Genomic DNA, 12,568 nt, shown 5'->3' on the forward strand with positions numbered 1-12,568 from the left:
TGGAGGAAACGTGGAGTGTGCTGCTGGCGACCACTGTGTAGCAGGAGCAGTGAAGGCTGTGAGCCCGGGTTTCTTTTGAATCCACTGATAGACCTGATTGTTGCTGCATTGACAATTTGCTCCTACTGATGTTTCAAGACTCAGATTTTGATTCTCTCTCTCTCTCTCTCTCTCTCTCTCTCTCTCTCTCTCTCTGTTTTTAAGACAAAGGCTCACTTTGTATTGCAGGCTGACCTCAAACTTGGGGTGATCCTACCACTTTAGCCTCCCAAGTGCTGGGGTCACAGGTATGAGCCACTTCCATACCCTGCTTTTCTTTCTTCTTAAAGACTTCATGTCTCTTTCAGAGTTGCACATGGATTTGTTGTTTTGTTTTTATTCTCCTTTTAATTTTTTTACACTCTTATATGTAAGTGTTTCCTTTTGTTTTTTATTTTGAAAAATGTTAAAGCTATGGATAAATTGAAGTGACACTCGGTCCAGCCCTCGTCTAAGTTTATTAGGTGTTCACTTTTTGCCATGTCTGACTTCTCTCTCACTTTTGATGCACACATGCACATGCACTCCCCCCCCACACACACACGTTTTCTGACCTGTGTGGTAGGGTGCCCATGCTGTACAGGTGCTTGACATGGTGCTCACCGGCTCAGGCGAGGTGTCACTGAGGTGAACATGATGTCAGGTGATGCCCGCCCCACTGGACAAAGGTTGCCCCTGGCGGACTCCCCATATGTGTTCCCCAGATTGCTTTGATGGAAATGTTGGGGGAATCAGGGCGGTGCACGCAGCTGGGAATGAAAATCTTTCTCAAAGGACAGGTCTGGTTCTGCGCTCTAAAAGATGGAGTGTGTGTAACAAGTGATCTCCTCAGTTACAGATTCTTTTAAGACAAAAAAAAAAAAAAAAAAAAAAACCCCGAGATTATAACATCTCTCTGTAGAGATTCAGATGTTTTTTAAGTGTTTTGCAAAGAATGTTAGCCACCCAGACCTCAGCTGTCAGGAGCTGCCTTCAATGGAGAACGTACCAGGTCTTCTTCACAGCTTTGGAACTGGGACCATGTCTGCATACCAGGGATCCAGCAGGCTGTCTGGGCTGGGGAGGTGGTCACCATGCTGTGGCTTCAGACTTAAGATGTTTGATGGCACAGCAGGTAGAGGCACAGGGCTCTCAGCTTCGGCAGTCTACAGGTTTGCCCATATTTCTAAGTACAGAGAGCTCATTGAAATTTTAGCAAAGTCGGGCAAATGGGCAAAGACCAAGTAATGAAGCAAGCCTCCTTTAAGAGATTCAGTGATGTCTAGGGTGTGCCATAGTATTATTTATATTGTACTTACTGTCTTGGTTACTTTTCTTTTGTTGCTGAGACAAAATATCTGACATTCAAAATTAAGGAAGCAAAGGTTTGCTTAGCTAATGGTTTGTGGAAGTTTTAGTCCATAATCGGCTGGCTCCAAGGCAGGGTGGCATAGCAGCTGGGCAACACTTTTAAGGCAGCAGAAGACACCAAAAGCAGTAAGAGCAAAATGCCGGGAGAGCAAGCCTCTTCTCCCTTATATTGTAAGCAGGGTGCCACAGGGCTGGTGTGGCACTCACACCACCTCCCTGCCCTCCTTTTATATGGGAGGAGGATTACAAAGTGAGGACCCTGTCTCTGCTGAGCCTCCTAAATTTCTAAAGTTCTCAAGTTGACACAGTGTATCAACAACACTACATACTGTTGTGGTGAGAAGGTCACCATCCATAGGAAGCAGGCACTTCATCCCTCCTTGCTCTTTTGTTTTATAACTGAAGTGAGACCCACGGAACCTCTGTCACCGATTGCAGTCTTGGAGTCAGAAGAGCCGTCAGCCCTGTCCTGGGGCGCAGCAGTTAGGGTCTTAGTGGCTGCAACACAGAAGAAGTGAGAATGTGGGGGGAACACCCTCTGGCGTCGGCTTGGGGGGGGGCAGGGAGGGAGGGAGCATCGTGTGTGATGGCTCCTGGCCAAAGGGAGGTGCCAGACAGGAGCAAGTGCGGCAGCCATTGCGATGGGCACTGTGGAGGCCACTGCCAAGGGCCGAGGGAGGTCAGGTCCAAACCCCAAGTTGGAGCAGCGGTGTGAGGTGCAGTCACCAGTCAGCCCCCTGTAGAGTTAGTGACGTGTGATGTCTGAAAAGGGCAGGAGACATGTCCTTGTGTGTGTGATTGGCACAGATCTCCTGTAGGTCACAGATTGGATACAGTTTGTTTTGAACTTAGTTCAGTGAGAAATCAGTGAGGTTCAGTCACTCTGCGTGCTGTGCACAGGGTTTCCAGTTCACAAAGTTAACACAAACAGCTGGACGCCCAGTATTTCCAGTGTCTTTATAAAAGCAATTCATGTGTTTAGAATACTAGAAAACCTACCTGAAGCCCTGTTAATGTAGGAAGTGTCAAGTAGTAAATGCACTAAATCTCAGTGTTTCTAAAATGTGTGTGAGAGACAGACAGACACAGAGAGACAGACAGACAGACATAGAGAGACCGAGACAGCAAGGTTGTTAGGGGCTGCACTGAGTACAGCACCCCCTTCCCCTGGCCCTCCCCTCCCCCCTTTACTTCTCTTCCCCTTCCCTCCTCTTCCTTCCCCCTCCCTTTCTCATCATTCCTTCCTCCCCTTTTGAAGAGGATGAAGGGAAGTGTACCGTGACTTTCCAGAGCCGGCAGGCTGACTGATTCCCATTTCACTTCTCTGTGTGTACCAAGGTGAGGAGAAGTGGGGCTGGGATCTGGAATCACACCTCACAGCCCTGTGAGCACGTGTCCTGTGTGTGCAAGGCCAGGGTTCCATCCAGAGCTCAGGCGATACACAGACAAAACCAGGAACGGTTGCAGTCAGGGCTCTTCTGATTCTCAGGCGAGGTTCCAGCCAGCTTTTCCCCTGGAACTTCCCTGTTGCCCTCAGTGTGAGGACCCCTGTGATGGAGTGATGTGGGTACTTCAGAGGCTCCAGGCAGTGAGGGTGGTTTGACCTCCAGCTTTTCCATTGGGCCTTATTTATAGTCAACTTAGGTACCACTAGAGTCCCTCATTTTCTAGTCTTTTGATGAACTTGTGATTTTTTATCATTTATGTTTAAAACTTTTGTGAAAAGCTAAACAGTACCTTCATCTCTCTGGGAAGCTGCAGAGTTATCCTAAGGATTTAAGCTCAGATATTTTCTCTTTACTTCAAATTATTTTATTCAGGACAGTTAGAAAAGTTTTGGGTCTTTTTTGTAGTATAATTATGTGTATTTTAATGTCCACAGTTGATCGTTACCTACAAACACCAGCAGTGTGCCCAATACTGTATGTGTTGATACAGTGACGTGAGCTGCTGATTAACTCATGCAGAAAGGAACAGCCCACTGTGTATGTGCTTACACTTTTCCTGAGCGAGACTGAGAAACTTCTGGATCATGAGGGTTCACAGTAAAACACTAGAGGCAGTGACTGTAGTCTTTTTGAAAGCAAATCTAAAATTTAATTTTTATGTGCATTGTTAATAAAATACTTCTTGTTGGTTTTTTTCTTGCTTGCCTTTAGCAGGCAGTTTTTACAGTGCGTAGTCAGTGCCAGGACGGTGGCTACACAGTAGGGGTGCAGTGGCAGGTAGGTCAGACAGGCCAGGCGGGGCCTTGGGGATGTGGCCAAGTGGTGGGCAGGGCTTGATGCTGCGGCTCTGGATCAGTAAGGGAGGAGCAGAGGGCAGCTCACGGTGGTACCAAGGCTGCCTGAAATTGAATGCCGTGTTTGCATGAGTCGAAGTGTCACGGTCGGGTAAAACACATAATATGAGTAGTAGACGTTTTCCTTTAGAAACTTTTAAATTTATATAATTCGACCCCAGATGAAGCATCGGCCGCAGTAACCACGTCGTCATATTAAAAGACAAGGTGGTCTCTGAAGTTCCTATGGCCTGCCTCTCCAGCATGCCTGTGCCCTGTGTTCTTGCTGTTCTGTGCTAATAAAGCGATCACTTACTGAAAGCCCGTCTAGGTCTGCAGCAGTCACCTGCTCATCCCGTCACTGTCATCCGTTTCTGCAGGAGCTTCAATGAACACTGTCACTCTCTGTGCAAAGCAGTACGTCACCTAGCAACCGTTGATTGTATTTTCTCCCTGGCCAAGGTCGCTAAACAAGGCAATTACTGCAGGTAATATATTTTTTATCTCCATCTTTTATCTTTGCTTCTGATCAAATGCCATTCAATTAACTTTAGTTTCTTTGTTATAAAATATTACAGTTACTTAAATGTACTAAATTCTTGATTTAAACAACAGCAAATTTCTTTCTTGGTATTATGTTTCCAAGTTCAGTGACAGCAGATGTTTATGTGACTGACTTTATGTGGCCGAGATGCTTTAGTTTCAAAGTTGATGTGCATGACATTGTTACAGAGCGTGAGCGTCCTTATTATTTGGCTTGACTGGCGCACTCTACAGCCTGGGAGCTATACAGTGACGAAAGCTTGGTTAGGGAAGAAGGGACTGGGGGCCAGGCCGGCTGCGTGGTCTTTTCTGCCCTGAGCTGCCCTGCTGTGCTCCATTGGCCTCCAACATGCCAGCACACTGCATTCTCCTTGCAGTAAAGGTGTTAGCGTGAAGTGGGTCAGACTCTTGAGTGTCTGCTCCCACTTTAGGGCACTTTGGTGGGTGGATGGACACGTGGATGGATGTCAGAAAAATCAGGAGAATACTTAGCTCACTGACTTATTTAGAGGATGCAAAAAGCATATACAAAATGTGACTGAAAAATTGCGAATGCTTAAAATTTCTTAAAACTAGAGTACAGTAAAAGGCACTTGCCATGAACCCCTTCATAGTCCTGGCCCTCGTGCAGGACACGCTCATCCCGCTTCCCTGCCGCTGTGCAGCAGCTCTGAGGACATCTTGCCTTGGGGCTGCCAGTGTCCTGAATGGATTTGCAGTGCCGGCCTTTCATGATCATCCTGACTCTGGAAAGAGTGGAAGTGACTTGGGGCCAGTGCTGGTGAAGAAGGGGGACGAGGACACAGCACCGCGGTTTTATGAGCTGCCTTTCTGCTGGGTGGTGCTTGGCAGCAGCAGTTGCAGTACTTTTGGTTGCACCTGGAAAGGATCACACTTCCCGCAGGAAGAACGGCTGCGAGTGGCCAGGCTGATGGACGGGTGCTGCTCGTACAGAGCATGCAACTTTGAGAGTGCTCCGTCTTCCAGTCCAGTACAGGGCATCATTTACACTGAGGCAGAAGTCAGAGCAAGACATTATTTTACCTGAAATATTTTATTACTAAAAATATTAAGTGCTGATAACTGAACTGTGATCTTTATTAATGCGAATGCGTCTTTGATCTCAGACCACAGTGGAAAGGTAAGAACTTGTTGTAAAGGGCAGCTGCGGCAGGGGCCCCACCATGAGACTGAAGTCTGTGCTCAGTGCACAGCATCCCCAGGGCTCGTTTGCTGCGGAAAATCAGTGTTCCTTAGTCTGAACTTCTGTTCCTTCTTTCTTTCTTTCTAGGATAAAGTGTCCTTTGTGCTTGTTTTTTTTCACAGTTTGCACATCCCTGTGTGGCGTTGGTACATAGCGTGGCCCACCCAGTCTGTGCTCATTCCCTTTCCTCCTCTCCTGCCCTCCTTCCTGCGTCTTTGCTCCCATTCCCATCAGAATAAGATCCATCTCCCTACTCCCGGTTGTCTTTCATTTTGCTTTCTATTTATAATTCAGTTTTCACATAGGAGCAAAACCACGTGACAGTTAAGCTTTCGCACCTGACATTGTGATCTACAGGTGCATCTGGTTTTTACTCTTTTTTTTTGTTTTGTTTTGTTTTGTTTTTTGTTTTTATCGGTACAAGGGATCGAACTCACGACTGCCTGCTTGCAAGGCAGGCACTTATGCCACTGAGCTAAATCCCCAGCCCCTGTGCATCTGGTTTTTAACAAATGACTTAAGTTTCTGTTTCTCTGTAACAGCAGCGCTCGTTAAAAACATGTAAACACGATGTATGAACACCACATTTTCTTTATCTGCTCTTCTGTTGATAGACACATAGGCCACCTCCAGGATGCAGCTGTTATCTGGGTGTGCATGGTCATTGTACTGCAGTCATTAACTCCTCTGAGAAGATGGCTGGAAGGGGAAGAGCGGGTGCAAATGGAATTTCTAGTTCCAGTTTTTTGAGGCATTTCGGTACTGATTTCTATAGTGGTTGTACTAGATTACGTTCCTTCTAACTAAGTGCAAGGGTCCTTTTTCCCCACAGCCTCACCAACATTTGTTCCTATCTGATTTCTTGATGATAGCTAATCTTTCTGGAGCAAATGATGTCTCAGTGCTGTTTTAATCTGTCTTTCTCTAATGGCTGGAGATGATGAACATTTTTTTCATGAATCATTTAACCATTTGTACATCTTATTCTGAGAAGCATCTGTTCATTTCACTTGCTCGTTTGTAACTGGGTCTTTTATTTGGAGGGATCTCATTTTCTTGAGTTCTTATATATTCTAGATATTAGTCCTCCAGGGAACAGCAGGCAGTTTTCCCCTGTTCTATTGGCTGCCACTTCAGAGGCTCAGGACTTTTTTTTGCTGGGCAGAAGCATTTTCATTTGATGTGGTCCCATTTGTTAGGTCTCAGCACTGTTTCTGGTACAACTGGGATTCTGTTCAGAAAGCCTGGACTTGTGCTCTCTGCATCTAAGGTTTTGTTTTGTTTTTACAGAGCTGTTGCCGTGATGTTAAGTAGAAACATAATTTCTTTCTGTAGGCCAACTCTGAAAGAAGAAAGGAAAATCCTAATCAAAAATGGAAGGCACCCAGTGATTGATGTGTTGCTGGGAGAACACGACCAGTATGTCCCCAACAGCACCTCTCTGTCAGTGAGTACTGGGTCCCACCACGGACTAAGTAAAATGGCGACACCCACCCCACACTCTTCAGTGTCAAATGAATGCTTTTTATAACTCAGAGTTACACAAGTTTGAGCTTTGGCTTTCAAGGGTATAACTTTAGATCATTACCAAAGATAGTAGTTTCCCATGAAAATTGTCCGCAGATGGAAAGATGTAGCAACTCACAGGGACGCTGTCAATTACTCTAGGTAACCCAATAAAAAGACTTTCTGGTCACAGATTCTCAAATATGCTGATGAGGTCAAAATCCTGCCGTGGTTTGGGAAATTTGTGGGGTCACTGGGAGAGGAGTTCAGTGAGCGGGGGCTCGTGGCTCCCTGTGGAGATCAAGCTTGAGGGAGCTCAGAGCCTGGGAGGAAAGATAGGGGGAAGGATGGGGTTCCTTTCCTCTGTGGGGCTGCTGACCTGTAGGTTTCCAGGTGCAGCTGCGCTGGGAGAGGTGTTTAGAGGCTGCTCTGAGCAGGATGTGGTAGTTGGAGTCCTTCAGGGTGTCCGGGCTACAGGGAGCAGCCGGAGAGGTCCAGAAGAAGGTCCCCATGCAGAGTGGGGAGGGGGAGGGGAGTGGCTGCCTAGGGAGCTGCCTGGAGAGATGGGAGTGAGGCAGGCAGGACCGGAGGTGCTGAGGCCAAGTGGAGAGGGGAGGGGAAGTGTGCAGCCTGGAAGTGGCCACCGCCCAGGAGGATTCAGTCTTTTCCTCAGAGATCCAGAGCACAGGCAAAACTGACCAGAGTTGGAGAAAAGAGAACTTGTGGCTGGGCTGGTGTAGCACAGCGCTGACCAACTGAGTTCTGGATGAAGCATAGGGACAGGGTTTCATGCAGTCACAGGTGGAACTGGAGAGCCCTGCGGGGTAACTGTCGCTCTGTCCAGGTGCTGGAGTCTTGCAGGGAGGAGCCAGACTGGGCCCAGCTGGTAAGTGGGAAATCCTGGTCCTCAGGGAGGAAAGGTGAGGCTGGGCAGGGTGAGGAAGTGAGGAGGGTGTGTCTGAGTGGAAGGTGCCGGTCGCCCTGATGGCCTGCTGACAGTGTGTGTCGCTGTCCCTCTGCTCAGCTGTCAACTGGCACCATGGAGGACGGCAGTTACCTCAGGTCCTCCGAGAGGCCCGAGGCCCAGGTGGCAGAACCTGGTGAGGGCCATTTCTGGCTCTCAATGGAGCTTCTACAGCCTCAGCCTGGAGAGGGGAGGCCCTGGGAGGCCTCAGGACCCCATCACTCCAAGTCATCCTCCTGACCCTCCATGTGGGAGCTGGAGTCTACGGATGTGCATTGCAGGGATGCCAGCGCCTGGCCCGGAAAACTCCAGGCCCTGCATCTGTCAGCTTGTTCATTCCTGCTGGAAACCTTGATTGCTATTTAATCAAGCAAATTAACCAGCAGCAGTGTTTTAATAGTCTTTCCATTGTCTTTATGGGGAAGCCTATGTGAGCGGGAGAATTCTTCTCCTACTTCCTGTACCCGCCAGGAGGGCGCAGCATTCGTTCCTCAAGAAAGTAGCATAGGGCTGGAGTTGGGAGCCAGGTTTGTATTTAACTTGCAGCTCACCTCAGGCTTCCTCCTGGGTTCTTCTGCCCCGGGACACTGATTGCTTGCATTTCTTGACTTTCTCTCCTTTTTCATTCTCCACTCCGCTGTCTTTTTTTTTTTTTTTTTTTTTTTTTTTTTGGTCTTTTTCCTTTTTATCGGAACCAGGGATCGAACTCACGACTGCCTGCTTATAAGGCAGGCACTTATGCCGCTGAGCTAAATCCCGAGCCCCTCACTCCGCTGTCTTTTAAACGAGGCATTATATTAACAAAGTAAGATTTGAAAAACTAAAACAGCTTCTAATTATAAGGACATTTTAAACACTGAACTCTTATATTTGAATCTTTACAAACTAAGCAGAGTGAGTTTTTCTAGCAGACACCTCGGAATGTTCCAGAAGACTCATTTCTTTTACATGCGCTTTTTCTAACTTGAGTGGGAGTTGATATGAAACTGTTGCTATGGTGAGGTGCATTCTGCTCTTCATGTATAAATTTATATATAGGATTGGTGTCGAGGAAGAATTTAGCATGTAAAACTCAATCCAAAATACACTGTGGTTACTAATTTATAAAACAGACCCTGGAAAGAAAGAACCCCCTCCACCTTCAGTGGTGTCGCTGCTTTGTATAATCATATTGCTTTCAAAAGTGGCCTCTCACAGATGTGACTTACAGGGTGCCTTTCTGCACCCCGTGTCCTGAGACATCTCCACAGTGCTTCTGAACAAGCCAACTTTCCACACCACTGTCCTGTCTGTCTGCAGGAGACTTCTGAGCTCCTGTTTTCTTGTTCCTGTCCCCAGCTCACTGTGCAGGGCAGATGGTTGGTGTCAGTCAGCCCTTGGCCCCCAGTTGTTTGCACGTGTGGCCGCAGCCCCTGGCCTGCGTGGTCACTGTCCCCTTTGAGCATGTGCTGGCCCTCCCAGCCACGTCAGGCCCACACCATGTGCCCACAGGAGCTGGCAGATGCTTCCAGTTGCCTAGGGCGTCACCCCTCGCACCCTCCTGCTGTCCCACCCCCATGCTGGCCACCTCTTGCAGCCCTGCTCGTCTCCAGGCTCAGCCTGTGTGTTTCCTGACCATCGCTGGCAGGTATCAGCTCTCTGCACACCTTCACAGTCATCCTGCCAAGTCCAGTGCTCTTTTCTGGCTGTATTTCCCGCAGCCCATAAGCCGGGAACGCAGGGCTTATGCCTCCTCCGTGAGGGTGGAATCCTCCCATCTGCCACACGCTCCAACACATGACAGGAACCTATCAGATCTGTTAAGGAAGGCTTAGCTGGAAGCTTCCGATGGCCTCCAAGTCTCACTTTACGATTTTGCCTTTTCTCCCCGTTCCATAAAATGTTACTTTTTTGGGATGTTCTATTGAGATTTCACAGTTTGCAGAATAATTGGTCTCTAGACGGGAAATTCAGGATCTTGTAGTGTAGCACTCTTCACACACTGAGTTCTACAATGGGAGTGGCTTTCCAGCGGTTTCCCAGGTTGGACAGTCTTGATTGTTGTCATGGTGTAGATCTAAATGTCTCCCCAAAAGCTCATATATTCACAGGCAGAAGGGCGTGGACCGTGGGGTGCTATACTGCTCAGCAGTGGTTGACCCATTGATGAGTACACAGCTTAATGTGCTGTTGGTAGGCGGAGCCTGGCTGGGGAGCTGGGCCCGTTGGGGTGACCTAGGTGTATTCTTGTCCCCAGCTCCTTCCCCTCTTGCCAGCTCTCTTTCCCCCGCTCCGTCTGCATCTTCTTGTACCTGTCCCTGTCCCTGACCACCATGAGAAAAGCAGCTTTCCTCCACCGTGTCCCTCCACCATGTTCTGCCTTGGAGTCGCTGATCATGGACTGCACCCTCTGAAACATGAGCTGAAATACATCTTTCCTCTGTAAGTTGCTGAAGTCAGGGGCTGGTCACAGCAGTTAAAAGCTGACTAACACAGCTCTCCTCAGACAGAGACCTGACCTAAGGAAGGCAGTATTTCCCAGCCTTCTTCACTTCTCAGCCACAGAGGACACTGGTATTTTGATTGTACCCTAGACCAGAAGGCTGAGAGAGCAGGGTGCTGACCTAGGTCACCTTGGGGCTCAGAGCTCAGCTTCTTAGCGCAATTCCAGCCCTAGAAGACCCACTGAGACAGACCGCTGGGGCCATCCCACTGCAAGGCCTTGCAGTCCCTACTCTGCCATGGCAGCTGCCATACTAAACTCAATGGCTTTCTGATAGATGGGTTTTGTTTTGTTTTGTTTGTCTTTTTCCTTTTTATGGGTACCAGGGATCAAACTCATGACTGCCTGCTTGCAAGGCAGGCACTTATGCTGCTGAGCTAAATCCCCAGCCCCTGATAGATGGGTTTTTGATAGCAGCTCAAATGGAGACTTTGATTGATGTGTTTTTTATTTTGTTTAAATTAATGTAAGTTGAACTGATTAAGAAAGGCAGTTGGGGGAGGGTAATGAGTCAGATGTGAGCACTTTGGGGAGCACGTGAAGCCCACAGATCTCTAGAACCCCCGGATACCCTTCGCCCAGGGGTTCCGGGGCCAGGACACATGATACCGGCATCCCGGCTTCACCTCCACCCCTCTCTGTGTAGTGTGTGACGCTGGTGAAGACGATGATGAACTTCTAATTTCAGAGACTCTGGCTGCCTTGGGAAGGCTCATGTGGGCTGTGTGGGAATTAGAAGTAGGACTGTGGGAGCAGTACTCATGAGCCAGGGACTCTGGGCAGGATGGCAGGAGCACGTGCCCTAGGCCCTGTCTGAACCTGAAGCGTGGCTGCATCTTGTGGCTGGGTCCCTCTCTCAGATTCTGAAGGCAATGTCCTCATGTGGCGCCGTGCCTCCATGCTGGGAATAGTGATGGTGACCGCACAGCATCTTCTGTGATTTCCTGTTTCATGCCCCTGTCTTCTTGCTTGTGAAGCAGTCAGATGGGGAAGGACATTTGCAGTGACTGATGATGTACAGATTCTTACCAGTGCAGCTTCTCTTTTCCTAGAATGTTCCTCTTCTTGCTTCCTGTTCCTTATCTGTCTTCATCGATTGAACTCCTATTCATCCTTCCAGACCCAACAAAATAGTACATGCAGCTTCATCCTTCACTATCACCATAGGCTGAAACAATCTGTGTTTTAGCTGTTTTTGAAATACTTGTCCTATACTGTCTGGGACAGTGGGACAGTGGTGGTTGCACGTATAACCCCAAATCCCATTCTGCCATTGTTTTCCTGTCCTCATGGACCGGTCACCATGTGTGCTGGGCCTTGGTTTCCTCATCCTTGGCATGGAGGGGTAGAGTGTATATCCAGCCACTCCATGCAGTGGCACTGCCATGAGCTGCTCCCAGCGAACGGGGGAGCACCCAGCCTCAGTCCATGTTCTCTGTTGCCTGCCCCCTTCCCAACCCTCATTTCCCTTGTGCTGGGCAAGCACAGCTGTGGCAGGAGCTGCGTGGCAGTGGTTTCCCCTGGGTCCCCCATGCCCATCGATGGTGGACAAGCCCAGCGATGAAACACTTGGGAATTGCAGCCCCACCCAGTGGTGCTGGGAGGGCAATGTCAGTGCTGTGCTCATCCCAGGAGGAAGCGGCGTCCGCAGAGAGCTGTGAGGCTTTGAGAGTATGCATGTGACATCTCAGTCTCTTCTCCACCGTGTACCTCCTGACCCGAGGACCTCCTGGCTGACCAGCACGCAGGGTCCCCCGGTTCTGGAACAGGGGTCTGAAGCTGGAACCCTGCCTCAGCAGGCGTGGGTGGCTCCATCACAGAGCACGGGTCCCCTGGCATGCCTGTCTGGGTTCGAGCTGCATAGGTCTCCCAGCTCTTCTGCTTAGCAGCTCTGCATTCCTGGGCACAGTCGTGAGCTCCTCTTAGCCTCAGTTTCTGACCTCTAATACGGTAACCTGGACATGAAGACACATGCCTGAAACTCTCAGACTCGGAGGCTGAGGCAGAGGGTTCAAGGCCACCCTGAACTAAGTGAGACCCTGACTCAAAAGTAAATAAACAGAAAAAACAGTAGGAACACAGTGATCCTAGTGTCTCATCACTGACCGTGGCAAGAGCAAACTTCAGTGCTGCCAGAGAGTCCTAGCACAGAGGTAACACTTGCGAGGCCTGCCATGTGCTTTCCCACCGTTTACCAGT

General features: G+C 48.9%; 1 protein-coding gene across 1 annotated transcript in view; it reads left to right on the forward strand.

Annotated features, from left to right (window-relative positions):
• Msh3 (mutS homolog 3) overlaps window positions 1-12,568 on the forward strand; it is a 107,801-nt gene that overhangs the window by 68,693 nt on the left and 26,540 nt on the right. The window contains exons 18-19 of the mRNA XM_063245277.1: window positions 4,051-4,158; window positions 6,753-6,864. Coding sequence (XP_063101347.1) covers window positions 4,051-4,158; window positions 6,753-6,864 — 220 coding nt within the window. The remainder of the gene's footprint in view (window positions 1-4,050; window positions 4,159-6,752; window positions 6,865-12,568) is intronic.

Source organism: Cavia porcellus, unplaced genomic scaffold (assembly GCF_034190915.1).
Source record: "Cavia porcellus strain 051 isolate PalLab524CR breed Dunkin Hartley unplaced genomic scaffold, mCavPor4.1 scaffold_2, whole genome shotgun sequence".
In the NCBI taxonomy this organism is placed as follows: Eukaryota; Metazoa; Chordata; class Mammalia; order Rodentia; family Caviidae; genus Cavia; species Cavia porcellus.